Genomic DNA, 14,578 nt, shown 5'->3' with positions numbered 1-14,578 from the left:
TAATTTGTGGTTCATAGTACTATCCTCCACCCTCCACCCCAAAAAATAAAGGTTGAAATGGACATGTTAATATCTGCAAAGCAAAATGCATCAACTTCTAGCCTAATCCTCTCTGCTCTGTTCCAGAATGCAATAAAGGAACAAACTCTTTCAACCTTGCCCACTTGAAAGCCTTTTGTGGCTTTCAGACAAGATTCCCATGTGAAAAAGAGTGCCCTTTCAATTAATTGTAAGTTCTGCTGTAACCCAGAGGTTCCTTTGAGTGCTAGAGCCCAGATTTGATTTTAGCCTAGGGCAGTGGTTCTCAACCTGTGGGTCGGGACCCCATTTGGGATCGAATGACCATTTCACGGGGGTCACCAAACAAGGCTGTCCGCCATTTTTTTCCCCTTTTCTTTGGCCACACCCCTGGCACCCAGTGATGTATAAGTGGTTGGGGGTCACCACAACATGGGGAACTGTATTATGGGGTCATGGCATTAGAAAGGTTGAGAACCACTGGCCTAGGGATTTCCCAAGTGGACTCTTGTGGAGAATAGATTTTCTTCTGTCTTCCATCCATCCATCCATCCATCCATCCATTATATATGGCTGCTCATCTTATGAAAAAGTGACTGTAGGCAGTATACAACAAAAACTATAAAACAGTAATATAAAAAAAAATTAGCAAATCCAGAGAATTCAGGGAAAAAGAAGGCAGCAGATATGAATCTCAGTGGAGCCACCTCAGGGTCCAGATCTAACTTCTTAGCAGAAGGGACCTGCAACATAACTTTTCTGCCAGTTCTGATGGGATGGGCAAATGTAATTGTGTCCCTTAAATAACCCAGCCCCAAGCCATATAGCGCTTTAAAAATAAAAATCAACACCTTGTATTGGACCTAAAAACACAATGGCAACCAGTGCAGCTTGTGAGCAGAGATGTAATGTGTGCTGTTCTAAAGGCATATATAAATTGCTCCTTGCACTAGTTGAAGTTTCTGGATACTTTTCAAGTTCCTTATAGAACACAATATTTGTTCTCATCAAACTCCTGCCAAATCTTTACCAGCTGGGGAGATTCTAAAGGCAACTTCTCTTTTTCGTGCAGCATTCAGTAATTTTTTTTTTAAAAAATATCCCATTTCTTTTTGTGAACATTTTAACAGCTTTTTATTGATATCTTCAAGAAACTGTATGCAGAATGTCTATAGATTAAAAAAACTGGAAATACAGATAATCCTTTACTGGAATTTTATTACTTATATAACCTGTTGAATCAAATGACTTTCAGAAAACCATTAACTATAATTTACAAACCATAATTGCTAAGTTTATATAACCTACTAAACTGAAATCAAACAAACTCCATCATGATGTAGCAAAATATATGGACCCAGCCTCTATTTGACTCTTCATCCTCTTCTAACAAATGTTTTCTATTCTTTTACAATTTGCAGTCAGATTCATTTTGCTGTGATTTATATTTCTCAACAGCATGCAGCTCAGATGGAGCAGAAGCAAAATGAAACAGAGAACAAGAAGGTCCATGGAGATGTGGTGAAATATGGAAGTGTCATACAGGTAAACAATATTAGTTTTCTCTCTGCCCAGTCACCAATTTAAATTTCCATTTTCTTTTAGATAGCCAAATTTATGTTTACCTAGAATAGCTTTCTCAAACTTTAAAGTTTACAGATGCAAAGATAAAAAACTAATACAAAGTAAGAAGAATATAAAAATTAAAAAGTGCAGAGAAAAAAAATGACACAGTAAAACAATATATAAAGAAATGACTCCCTCTGACTTCAACAAGTACAAACAACTTCAGTAACTTATACCCTTCTCTTATATTTCAATAAAACATATCTTCTTTTCATACCTCATCTCTTATAACAGATAAATTATACCGTCTTGTTACTCATTGCTAATCAACAAAAGTCTATTAAGAGCTAACAATAATAACAATATATATTTTAAACTTAATCAAACGAATCATTTTTTATTCTTTTCCTTTTAACACAGTAACAACACTTTCTCTAAAAATATAACAAAAGAAATTTCTTCCCATATCTTATCTGTTATCTGTACGCAAATCTTTAAAGCCTTTTAATTCAATCCTAGTTACAGTAAGAAAAATCCATTAAGAGTTACAAAAACGCAGCATATATATTTAACTTTGATTAAATTAATCCACAAAAATTTCATTGTAAAATTTTAAACAGCCCACAGGAAGTACTGTATTAAGCCTGTCTGACCCCTTAATCCAATTACAACTTTCAAAGATGGTTAAGAGAGAAATATGCAAATCCAGTGTCCATCTGAAGGCACTGAACCATGGCTTAGGTGAGATGACTTTCCCCTGGCTCCGAGAGTTCTAAAACCCACTGGAGACTGCTGGCTTATAGCCTCTTTGTGAGGAGTTTCTTTTAGAGCAGTTATGGGCGGTCCTGGCCCTCTCTTTGCTCCAGAGAGGAATTCTGAGGAGCCAATCCAGCCTCTTTCCAACACAGCCATTGTCTCCAGTCTAGGTGGAGCTGTCGTCGATTCATCTTTGCTTCTCCATAAATCCGCTCTGTTTATTTTTCCAGCTTCTCCACATGAAGAGTAATAAGTATCTGACAGTAAACAAGCGCCTCCCTGCCTTACTAGAGAAGAATGCCATGAGGGTAACTCTTGATGCCACAGGCAATGAAGGATCCTGGCTTTTTATCCAACCCTTCTGGAAACTTAGGAGCAATGGAGATAATGTGAGTATGATAATGTGATTCCTCCAATAGATCTCTCTTGGGTTTATAAACAGGAATGATTTTAGGTTTCTCTACTTCCTATTGGAGTAGGTTTCACTTTTAGACAAAGAAGCTTACAAAGGGGTATCAAGTCGGCTTTAATTACTTAGTTTCTCAAGGAATTTGTGATGGGATGTTCATGATGGATTTTCAGTCTCAACCCTGATATCATGTCTGAAATTTCCACACTTATTGCACTTAAATCTATTAGGGGAAAGAACCCAATGGGAAATACTATGCCAAGCTGATAGTAAAGGGATGTAGAGTCATGTAAATTCGTTCATTCATTCAATCAATTTCTATAGCTGCCCAACTCAACCAAGTGACTCTGGGTAGCTTATAATTCTAAAATTATAAAACAATGAAAACAACTAAAAACATTATGTGATCTTTTCTCAGGTAGTTGTTGGAGACAAAGTAATTTTGAATCCTGTGAATGCTGGGCAGCCACTGCATGCTAGCAACTACGAACTTGCTGATAATCCTGGATGCAAGGAGGTATCAGAAACTGGAAGAAGTGAAATGTTGGGTGGGGAGACGTAGAAAATTATAGTGGAAGTTCAGTCATTATTTGAGATTTACTTTAGGGCATATCTTTTTTGTAATTCCTTGTTTTTTTAGGTGAATTCAGTCAATTGCAACACCAGCTGGAAAATCAACTTGTTTATGAAATTCCGGGACCATATGGAAGAAGTGCTTAAAGGGGTAATAAGTTTGTGCATATCCATCTTTAGTTGTTGTGCATGCAAAATTTATTTTGTTGCTTTGTTATGCATGTAAATCAAACCTTAAGTTTTGGCTAAAACAAAAGTGGCAGGGCAAAGGCAAACAATAAATGTTCCATTTGTTTAGCCTCAATTTCAATTTAACTGAATTAATTATTCCCACTTTTTTTTCCTCTTTCCTCATATTGAAATTGACAATTTGGTGTCAATTTCTAAAGCAAATCTAGGGGCCATATCCACGCCTTTTAAGAACTGCATATGATCTTGGGACTAAGACTGTGTATCCTTGGTGTTTTCTGTAGATGTGAAAAATGTCTCTGCCCTTCTTGTTGGTAGTTCAAAGTATGTAGCATTGTTTTTCTGCTGTTCAGTTTTCAGTCAAATTGCTAATAAAAATTGTATAACAAAACTTTTACTGGTAATTGGATTGCTACAAGCAAATACAGAAATGCTGTCAGTTGCAAGAAATTAGGAGCCGGAATAGAGGTCAAAAGCACTATGAATTTATTTCATGCTAGCTATGCATGAGAATCTGATCTATAAATAGTCAAAGCAAATTAGCACCTGATAAGAGTCAACAGACTTCAAAGGGGATGGGACTTAGGTCTCTTACGAGTGCATAGAAATTCCAAACTGATGATGCGTTTGACCCCGTCCTCAGGCTCAGCTTGATCATCTCCTACAAATGCATGATTGTAAACTCATATATTAGGCATATTTTGAGTTGTTCCACACAAAACAGTAGAACTTTAGTTAACCATGCCTAACCTGTCCAATAATTTCATTATTCTGTTTCCCAGCATTCAGAGGTGTATGTGCAAGGTGTTCACACTACTGTTGCTATGATTACTATCACTAAATTTATTCCTTGATAAAAAATATGTTATTTGGTTATCCCATGTAAAATGGTTGTATATAGAAATTTGTATTTCTTTTTTCAAATAGGGTGATGTTGTTAGATTGTTCCATGCAGAACAGGAGAAATTTCTCACCTGTGATGAATACAAAAGCAAGCTCCATGTTTTCCTTCGAACTACCTTGAGGCAATCGGCCACGTCAGCCACAAGTTCCAATGCACTCTGGGAAGTTGAGGTGAGTGTTAGACTAATCCACTACTTCCTGTTTTAGTATTCCTTGGGTTCTGATGTAATCTGAGTGCACTGCTATACTTGTTTGTGTGGTGAAACCAATATATTTACATGGGTATGGCTATCCTGGCCCTGAGTTTAGCTTATGATAAAAAAGTGGAAGTGGAATTTCTGTGGAGAGTGGCATTAGATTCTGGGGCCATTAAGATGACGTTGATAAGCAACAGCAACAATAATAGCAGTAAAAATAGCACAAGCTTTAATTCATGTTCTCAAAACTTGTGTGTGTTGCAACCAACTCTGGTTATGGGTGTCTTCAGGAGGGAGCAAATTAGGGCAAATGATGACCTTGCTTGATGATACTGTTGTGTGCCATTTGACATTTATATACCGATATATAAAGCTTGCATTAACATGATGATATCATTGCATGCATGTTTTCTTTTTGCTGCCATTGCAGCTTGATGCCACTACATCATTGGATAAAACTTACAGTTTAAAGATTTCCTGATTTTTTTTTCCAGGTAGTCCATCATGATCCTTGCCGAGGTGGAGCTGGACACTGGAATGGTTTATATCGCTTCAAACACCTTGCCACTGGGAATTATTTAGCAGCAGAGGTGAAAAGAACTGCATAAATTATAGCAGTTTTAGGTGCATATATACAGTAAGGCTGTAGTATCAGTTCTCATGAAATGTTGGATATGAATGCATTTTCACTGGTTTAAAAATGACAGAAACCAACTTTCCAAAGTTCTCTAGGACACATTTCACACCATAGATAACACCAAACACCAAATTGGTGGGATGAAATAGCATTTTTGTGATGTTGTCCAGGTGCACTGTTCCACTGTTTTATATTTTAGCTCTCAAAGGAAATTGATCACAATCTGGACAAATTTCCAAGGTATCTTAAAAATAAAATTGCTTACATTTGGATTTTATAGTTCCATTAACAAGAGATTATCTGTTCACTATCAGACCCAATTATTAAATGAGTTACAAGGTCCCAGGACTAATTCAATAACCATTAATATGTGTGTCCCTTACCTGTCTTGGCTTTTTGACATTTAACTAGAAAAAGGAAGGCTGATTGAGTCCATCAGTTGATACATTTTTTCTTGCGAGAAGATGGTATCAGTCTCTGAAAGACATAATAATCAGACTGATCTAAATAATACAGGTTCAGAAAAATGAACAGCTGCTGGCTGATTGCCATTACTTTGATTTTTAAGCAGTGCAGTAGACTTCCTTAGGTAAAGTTGATTTTTCTGGATAAATTTCCATTTAGTTTGGGAAGAGAAATTATTTTTCCCCATTGTTTTATTAAATTATAAATTAGGAATAATAAATTATGAAAAACAGATAGGGAGAAATTACTTTAATCCTACTATGTATTGTTAAGAGAGAGACAGAGTTTATATATGTCTTTCTTAAAGTATGAATGGGCGTGTTCCTGTCACTCTATCTATATTGGGAAACTTCCACTGAATGTGACTAAAATCATATTCCCTAGCATGTGCTACGAAACTATCAACATATGTTGTAATACACCCACCCACACAAAGCTTCTTATGTTTCATATCCTAGTTGTTGTTGTTTTCCTCCAGGAAGAGCACTGGGGAAACATGTAGTTTTGTATTCAAGCTCAGGTTTGATGAGAAGCACAAGGTTTATGCCAATTTACATTCTTGTGTTGTGAAAAACTATAAACAATCAGATTTGAGGCAGGGAGGTTTAACTGAAGCCATTTTAGTTTTGAGCATAGTAGAATTTCTCCAGCGACCAATTGCACTAGTTGCCAAATGTCCTCAGCATATTACATAGATACTGAATGGAAGTTACAAAGGAAAATGAAGATATTCCCTGTCACTTGAATCATCAGTTCATTCCGATCTTTAGTTCCAGTTTCAGAGAAAAAAAATTAAGTTAGGTAGGCTGTTTAGAATTTCAGATCAAGATCAATTGATTTTAGTTCTTTTTTCGTTTCTTTTCTTTTTTTTTATCCTGATATTCTTTCTTTAACTTCTCAGGAAAACCCTGGCTACAAGGGAGAGGCAGGAGAGTCCAAGCCCTTGGTAAGCTGCCTTGAGTTATTCATACTTGTGAATTGCCAATCAAGTTATTAAAGAGGATTGGATTGTCTACAAGTGCGAATTGGCAATATTGAAAATTAAAACATCATTTGATGTCACAATTTGCTCTGAATGCGTTAGCAGGAAAAATCCTTCACATTGTTGAAATGTGTTTTGGACAATGCCAAATCAGCATTTTTGTAAACAATTAAAGACTATTGTTAAAGTGGATATTACTTATTTGTAAGGACCTTGGAATACAGGGTTGGAATACCTCATGTTAACAGTTCTTTCATTAAGGATATTAAATGTTTTTATGCTCTTAAAATGAATTGACTTGATTATCTTAATACCTGTTTTTTTATGCTGATTAGAGTTCCAGTTCATCTACTATATACTAGATTAGCACTTGTTAAAAAAGGAACTAGAAGTTGTAATTATTTAAGCAATAGAGAATATGAGTATTTTCGGACATGGCTGGAGAATTTGGAAGCTCCCCTCAAAGGTTCCATGAAGCAGTGTTGGTCATTGTGGGGGGCATGGACTTTTGTGGTCCTGCTGACAGAACTAAAATCTCCTTATCTTGTGACAGGCAGGAACCACTCGTTGTAGTCGGAGATTCACAGGGGAAAAGATCAAGTACCGGCTTGTAGCTGTGCCTCATGGTAATGACATAGCATCCCTTTTTGAACTGGATCCCACTACACTGCAAAAGACTGATTCCTTTGTCCCCAGGTAAGTGGCTTCATCCAGAATACTGTATTTTTCTGAATGAGAATAGAGACAATAAGCACAATCTAGAGAAAGAAATAAGTGCTTTTTTTGGAGGGGGCATTGACACTTCAATAGTGTAGAGCAGGAAGAGATGTACTTATTTAAATGAATGCTTATAATGTCTTGAATAAGAATTTCCTTCCCAATTAATGTTCTACCTGTAGTCCTGGAAAAATACTCTTTGAACAGGAATAATGGAAAGCTTTGTGGATCATTTCAATTTCTTTTTGGCCTGTTTTATTAGAATGCTTTCTATGAATGGATTAGGATAGAGTTAGGTTTAGTTTTTCAAATCATTTTTTCACCATCTCCTTATCTTTCATGCATGTACAGTATAATACTTATCAGCCTCCATGTTCTGATACATTAGGCAGAAGTGAATCAAGAAAATAGGACAAGAAGCACTTTGGGATATTGCAAGTAATAAATAATATATGCATTTCAAAGATCATAGCTTCCCTTTTTATATCTTTATGGAATTAGACATGAGTGCACTAAAGGTTATTCCTGACATCCAATAAGTTATGAAATGGATATAATCCAGAGTTTGCAAATATAAAGTCCTGTTGAAAGTATTGAAATTTAAGACTTTATTTGCTTCAAGTCTTGAAGTGGAGCTCTAAGTGATTACTATATTCTTCTTATTCCTAAAATCAAAGTAGAGAGACTTGGTAATAAGTCCTGAAACAGAAGGTCAAGATTATATGCTTACCATTTATAAAGTGGCCATGAGCTCTTATGGAAAGTCTGTTGAGGAATAATATTAATTCTCTGTTCATTTTCAGAAATTCCTATGTTCGATTACGTCACCTCTGCACCAATACTTGGATCCAGAGTACCAATGTACCCATTGATATTGATGAGGAGAGGCCCATCCGTCTTATGGTATCTTCCTTTGATCAGCTACTACTGTTAATGTGAAAAACTGTTTGCTAATGGAGCTAATGCTGATTGGGGGTTTCTGCTCTTTTTGATCTAGTCAGAATTTTAGAGGTAGAATTTTAAGCAACTTTCAGAGGTACCTTTACAAGAGGTTACATATTCAGAAATGGCTAACTTTGTGATTATGTTGCTTTCTTTAATTTCTAAGAAGTTGGAATGCTCAGCTTTCAACCCCACAATTCACAACCCTTCTTTTCAAGCTCATTTCAAAATACTTTCATTTTCTTCTTCTCCTGTAGCTCTCAAATATGCACCATCTGAAACATATGCATATTCATTGTCCTCTTCCTGCTTCTTTCTTGCCTTGCAGACTGCCTAAAACTTCCCATTGCTCTTTGCCACCCTCATCAGGACAGCTCATTCTTTGGAATAGGTCAATTCTCATATTCTCTTCATTGACCATTTTGTCATTAGAACCATAATTATCTCTTGGATATATTTTATATCTGTCGGTCTGTCCTCATTCTTTTCTGCCTAAAACATGGTATTTAAAGTGGCTCGTGATAAGTGAACATTTAATATTAATTTTTAGTATTTAGTATTATCTGGATGTGATGTTAGAGAATATAATTTGCAAATATGGACATTTGAGCAATCCACGGAACTGGATTATATAATTCTGCTTTTCAGCTTGGTACCTGCCCAACCAAAGAAGACAAAGAAGCTTTTGCCATTGTTTCTGTTCCAGTGTCAGAAATCCGAGATCTGGATTTTGCCAATGATGCCAGCTACATGCTAGCTAATGTGGTAGAGAAGATGAATGAAGGATTTCTTAGTCAGAATGACCGGAGGTAAAAAGAGCAAATATTTTGTATCACTGGACATTAAGAGACAGATATAATCAGTTTGTGTGGGACTAAGTCAATTAGCCTGAAGGATTAATACATGACTCCCTTTTGCAAGAATCCAATTTTCTTTCTGCAAGAAGATATTATTCACATCTGTGATGTAGCCTAAATATTGTTTTGACTTGGGCAATGAAATTTTATGCTGTAGATTCTGAAAAGTTAAGTTTAAATTGTAAATTACTTTGAATTTTAAAGACCTAGGCAAAATATTTAAAAGCATGACTAATATTTATGTTGTTTTTGTTTCCTATGAAATAACTATTTATTGTCCAAAATAAACTGTTGCACGATCTTGATTTATGGGATGTGTTTCACTGCTGAAATTAATTATGATTTCTCTGACAGATTTGTCATCCAACTGTTGGAGGACTTGGTTTTTTTTGTCAGTGATGTACCCAACAACGGTCAAAATGTTTTGGATATTGTTATTACCAAGGCCAACCGAGAAAGGCAAAAACTTATGAGGGAACAGAACATACTGAAGCAGGTGATTTATTATCCAGAACAACTACTGTTCTTTGCAGTATTAAATTAAGATTATTAAATGAAGGGTTTTCAGTATTCCAGAATATTTCTACAATGAAATATTCTTTTCTAAGACTGCAGACAATTCCCCTGATTTATATGCAAGATACATGCAAATTAGCTTCGAATAGGTATCAGTTGAAGAAATAGTTACTCTGCAACTTTTTGACCTACCTACTCTAAAATGACAGGGTTTGTAAAGGGCTGTCTTTTCAAATTTGTTCAACTTTTAAAATCAATATAATGAAGACTTTTTCTCCTAGCTGATCTCAGTTTGAATAGACATAGTGGGAAGACTCTTCCGAGTGAGATCTTCATTTGAAACTGAGCCATAATCTCGTGCCATTGGTCATGGTGGCTGAGATTGTTGGAACTTCAAGTCCAACATACCTGGAAGGAACCAGATTGTTCATCCTTACTGTATTTTAGGAGGACGGGTAATTTTCAAAACTAAAATTAAAAAGAAACAACCTGGATAGCAGAGAAGCATTCCTTTGAGGAGTAGTGTTTTCAAGTCCACAGAGAATACAATAAAAGCCATTCTGAGCAGGTTTCTGTGATTCCCACAGAAGAACTAGATGGAGAGCTGAAATTCAGAATTTGCATATCTTTATATTATTCATGAATGGCTGATCTCCATCTCTCAAGATGCAGATGGAACAAAGGCCCTAAAATTAACTGATATTTTGGGTAGGATGACATAGAAGTAAATCTCCTGTTGGGGACACATTCATAAATACTTGGAAGGACAGTTGTAGGAAAAAATATCTTGTCTCAAAATTGTATCCTCTTTTTTTTTTTACAAGAACATTTTAAAATATTTTCTATCTAGTTCTGTTTTAGAATTGGGAATAAACCTGTTGTACTTCATTGTTACCTATGATAGCTTTTTTTGAAACATGTTGATCTGGCCTCTTTGTTTTTTACTTCATCCAGATAAAGTTTATCTTTAAGTTTATTGTTTGACAATAAACAAATCCCAAGTAAATTTGTTCATAAATAGGGAAAAAGATATGAAATATTCCAGAATCAAGACCTAATAGTTTGGAATTCTCCCTCACTCCCCCAAGCAAAATACACTTTTCAGTTGGACTGATAACATCCCTTCTGTGCTAAATAGATCTTTGGAATTCTGAAGGCTCCATTTAAAGAAAAGGGTGAGGAAGGTCCACTTGTACGCCTGGAAGAGCTATCTGACCAGAAGAATGCTCCATACCAATACATGTTCCGACTCTGCTATAGGGTACTGAGACATTCCCAGGAGGATTACCGCAAGAATCAGGTAAGCATTTACCAATAAAGATATAGATATTGCTGGTTTAGGGTGGGTATAGAGCAGGGCTGTCAAACTTGCAATGTCAATTGACATGTCGTGATGTATCATGACTTTTTTTTGCCATTGCCCGCAATGGGGTGGGCGCATCATTCCACAGGCTAGCAGTTTGACATCCCTGGTGTAGAGGATTAGTCCATGATTAGTCCAATATATATTTTTCTGGACTATTTAATCTTAATAAGAATAAATGATCCATATAGAAGCAAATCAATTAAGATTCATTTGTTTTATGGGTTTGCTTTTCCTTAATGATATGTAAGAAAATTTTTATACATACAGCATTATTGTTTGGAAAAATCTTCACATTTTTGGCTATTCAGTAGTTGCTAAATTAGCTCACAGTTTTAACATGGAATTATTCCACTCAGATATGATTTCTTTTTTTTCCAGGAACATATTGCTAAGCAGTTTGGAATGATGCAGTCACAAATTGGCTATGACATTTTGGCTGAGGACACCATCACTGCCCTCTTGCATAACAACCGTAAACTTCTTGAAAAGCATATAACCAAAACTGAAGTGGAAACCTTTGTGAGTCTGGTGCGAAAAAATCGAGAACCCAGGTTGGTATCACTTAAAGACAATGGGGCAGCTTGGGTTGCATATTTTTAAACTAAATCTTTCTTCTGCAGTAGTTAACAGGCATCTTGCATGCATCTTTATGTCAAAAGACATTAGCTGTAGATTTTAATTATATTAAGATTATGTTAAAAATTAATTAAGAGTTTAGGCCAGTGATGGCAAACCTTTTAGAGACTGAGTGCCCAAACTGCAACCCAAAACCCATTTATGCATCGTCAAGTGCCAGGTGGGTGTGGCCCATTGGCTGGGTGTGGCCCATTGGGTGGGCGTGGCTGCAGTGGTAATGGCAGACTTTGTGGGACTAAAAAGTTCAATCAATCCCAACTCTGCAAGATCTTTTTTTTTCGGCGAGAAGTTGAAATTGACTGATTGAACTTTTTTTTTTTTTTTTTGCACACAGTGGCGGAGGCCTAAAGCAAAAAAGGTTTTATAAAACCCAGCTGAAGGCCTAGGACTGGGGTGACGGTGTGAGTGCCCACAGAGAGGGCTTTGAGTGCCGCTTCTGGCACCCGTGCCATAGGTTTGCCACCACTGGTTTAGGCTGATTGTTGATTTGTTAGCTTTGTTGGATAATTGGCAGTCCAAAATAGTCTTCAGGTAATTAGTTGTAAGGAAAGTGAACTGGCATAAAGGCTTTAATAAAGTTATTAACATCCCAGGGTCAACATCAGTAGTGGCATTTACAGTGGATTTGATAGATAAAATACTAGTCCCAATCCAATCCGAAGTCTGAGATGAGTAAAGTTCCTTAACGGTAGCTGAGGTTCAATGGCCAGAACAGAAACAATTGTCAGGTCCAAGTAAAGGATCAGTTTCCAAGAAAATAAATACAAGTAGTCCTTGTTGAACATCTAATTGTTCAGCAGCTGTTCAAAATTACGATGATGCTGAACAAGGGGGACTTAAGTTAGCCTGCCCAGATAACCAGGCAGGAAACATGATTAAATGAGCTAATTCTACTTTATTGTAAGACTACATTCACAGAATCCTGCAAGTCTAAAGACAGAAATTTCCCACCTGCACTTGTGATTGATCCATGACAGCATTTCCTTTCTAAGTTTCTTTCTCTGACCATTAAGTGACTGTGGGCTCCTGTCTCTCTTGTCTGATTCCTAGACAGTATCTCTTCCCCTCTTTCCCCAAGGTCATTCATACATTCCATTCCATTTACAAGTCTTACTTGTTGATGTAGCTGTTGCAGCATCCCAATGTTCATGTGTTTGTGATGTGGGGGGAGGGCTTGGCCTTTGTAATGTTGCAGTATTCCATGGTCCCATGGTTGCCATTTGCAATCTTCACTGTGGGCTTCCAACAAGCAGAGTCTCAATAGGGAAGCTGGCAGAATGTCACAAATGGCAATCACATGTCCGTGGGATGCTGCGACTACATGAAATTCATCTAATGGAAACCAGGACTTCCACAACTACCAGTGTAAGTTGGTGCAATCACATGATGTGCTTTATATTGTATTACTTAAGAACAGAGTTGCCAGTCCCAGTTGCCATACATCCGTGCATTACAGCATTGGATGGAAATTGTTCCAGCTTCTGGTTGTTTTAGTTCTAGTGCTGGAAACTCCAATTTTCAATTGGCACTGATCATCTCTAATTATTGAAGTTGGAGTACACAGGAATAAATGTCTCCTTGGGTGGGTTGTTCTTTCCAAGATGCTTCTTCATGCAACCTGGTTTTTTAAACTATCTTTCTGTCTTCTGATGCCAAAGTATAGTAGCAGTGTTTTTTTTTAGATTGGGCAGTTGACATTCCAGATCAGGATTGGAAACAATAAAGACTGTGAATTTTCCAATGTTGAAAAAAAAATGCTTGAAGGATAATTTGAACCCTTCACTTCTGTTCCAGGTTTTTAGACTATCTATCAGACTTGTGTGTGTCAAACCATGTAGCCATTCCCGTAACTCAGGAGCTGATCTGCAAGTGTGTCTTGGACCACAAGAACACTGATATCTTGATCCAAACTGAGTGAGTATCCAGTGTACCCTTTTCCCTTTGAACAATAGTACTACTGTCCTTTTCTGCTACTACTCTTTTTGCTATCCTGATGTCAGAGTACTATGTCATTTTGAGCCTATCAGAGTGTTTAAAAATAGATGTGCTGGGCCAATAGTTTTATATTAAAAATATTTATTAAAATGCTCTTGAGAGGAGATGCAGTAATGTAAGCTTGCTCTCATAAGGTCAAATTATGGCGGTGGATTGTTAGAAACTGAGTTGAAGTCTGAGATGGCTACCTTTGAAACCTTTTTTACTGTTAGAGCAGTAACTGAGGAATTCTGGGAGTTGAAGTCCACAAGTCGTGACATTGCCAAGGCTGAAGACCCCTGTGTTAGAGGGAAACTTCACAAAGATCACTTTCCTTCAAATGTAGATATTGGATGCTGATTACATATGGTACTTTTTATTATGCTCTCTTGGAAGGAATCAATGTATTCCAAAACTTAAACTGTTGGGTGATTTTGCAGCCATTATATTGCAGAAAAAATTGGTAGGAAAAATAATTAAAAGAAAGATAGTTTGGCAGATAGGAAGAGAATAATTCACCATATATGATTCAGCTCAGAATTAAATGGCTTTAGATAATTTCTTTCCTAGAAGGTGAGTGGAAGCATTTTTGTTTTTTTAGATTGAGGCCTGTGAAGGAGATGTCTCAGACTCATGAGTACCTGAGTATTGAATTTTCTGAAGAGGAAGTCTGGTTGACCTGGACTGACAGAAACAATGATCATCATGAGAAAAGCATCCGACAGTTGGCCCAGGAAGCACGAGCAGGAAATGCCCATGATGAGAATGTTTTGAGTTACTACAGGTAATATTTTGGTTCCTGTGGCCTAGTTATGTTCCTTGTGTCTGATCGTTGACTTGTTTCTTCTAGTTTAGCAACTTTTGTCTTTTATTGA

At 36.7% G+C, this 14,578-nt stretch overlaps 1 protein-coding gene across 2 annotated transcripts in view; it reads left to right on the top strand.

Moving 5' to 3' along the window:
* Window positions 1-14,578, top strand: part of ITPR3 (inositol 1,4,5-trisphosphate receptor type 3) — a 106,752-nt gene that overhangs the window by 45,818 nt on the left and 46,356 nt on the right. For both annotated transcript variants that reach the window (XM_039323422.1, XM_039323423.1), the window contains exons 4-18: window positions 1,477-1,563; window positions 2,571-2,729; window positions 3,168-3,266; window positions 3,390-3,473; window positions 4,439-4,585; window positions 5,106-5,201; window positions 6,615-6,659; window positions 7,249-7,391; window positions 8,216-8,315; window positions 9,003-9,163; window positions 9,566-9,707; window positions 10,866-11,027; window positions 11,472-11,644; window positions 13,524-13,643; window positions 14,305-14,487. In XM_039323422.1, coding sequence (XP_039179356.1) covers window positions 1,477-1,563; window positions 2,571-2,729; window positions 3,168-3,266; window positions 3,390-3,473; window positions 4,439-4,585; window positions 5,106-5,201; window positions 6,615-6,659; window positions 7,249-7,391; window positions 8,216-8,315; window positions 9,003-9,163; window positions 9,566-9,707; window positions 10,866-11,027; window positions 11,472-11,644; window positions 13,524-13,643; window positions 14,305-14,487 — 1,901 coding nt within the window. The remainder of the gene's footprint in view (window positions 1-1,476; window positions 1,564-2,570; window positions 2,730-3,167; window positions 3,267-3,389; window positions 3,474-4,438; window positions 4,586-5,105; window positions 5,202-6,614; window positions 6,660-7,248; window positions 7,392-8,215; window positions 8,316-9,002; window positions 9,164-9,565; window positions 9,708-10,865; window positions 11,028-11,471; window positions 11,645-13,523; window positions 13,644-14,304; window positions 14,488-14,578) is intronic.

The sequence above is a fragment of the Crotalus tigris genome, unplaced genomic scaffold (assembly GCF_016545835.1).
Source record: "Crotalus tigris isolate CLP2741 ecotype Arizona unplaced genomic scaffold, ASM1654583v1 scf7180000024167.7108832, whole genome shotgun sequence".
In the NCBI taxonomy this organism is placed as follows: domain Eukaryota; kingdom Metazoa; phylum Chordata; class Lepidosauria; order Squamata; family Viperidae; genus Crotalus; species Crotalus tigris.
Note: the sequence above shows the minus strand (reverse complement) of the source record. Positions and strands in the feature narration are given on the sequence as shown.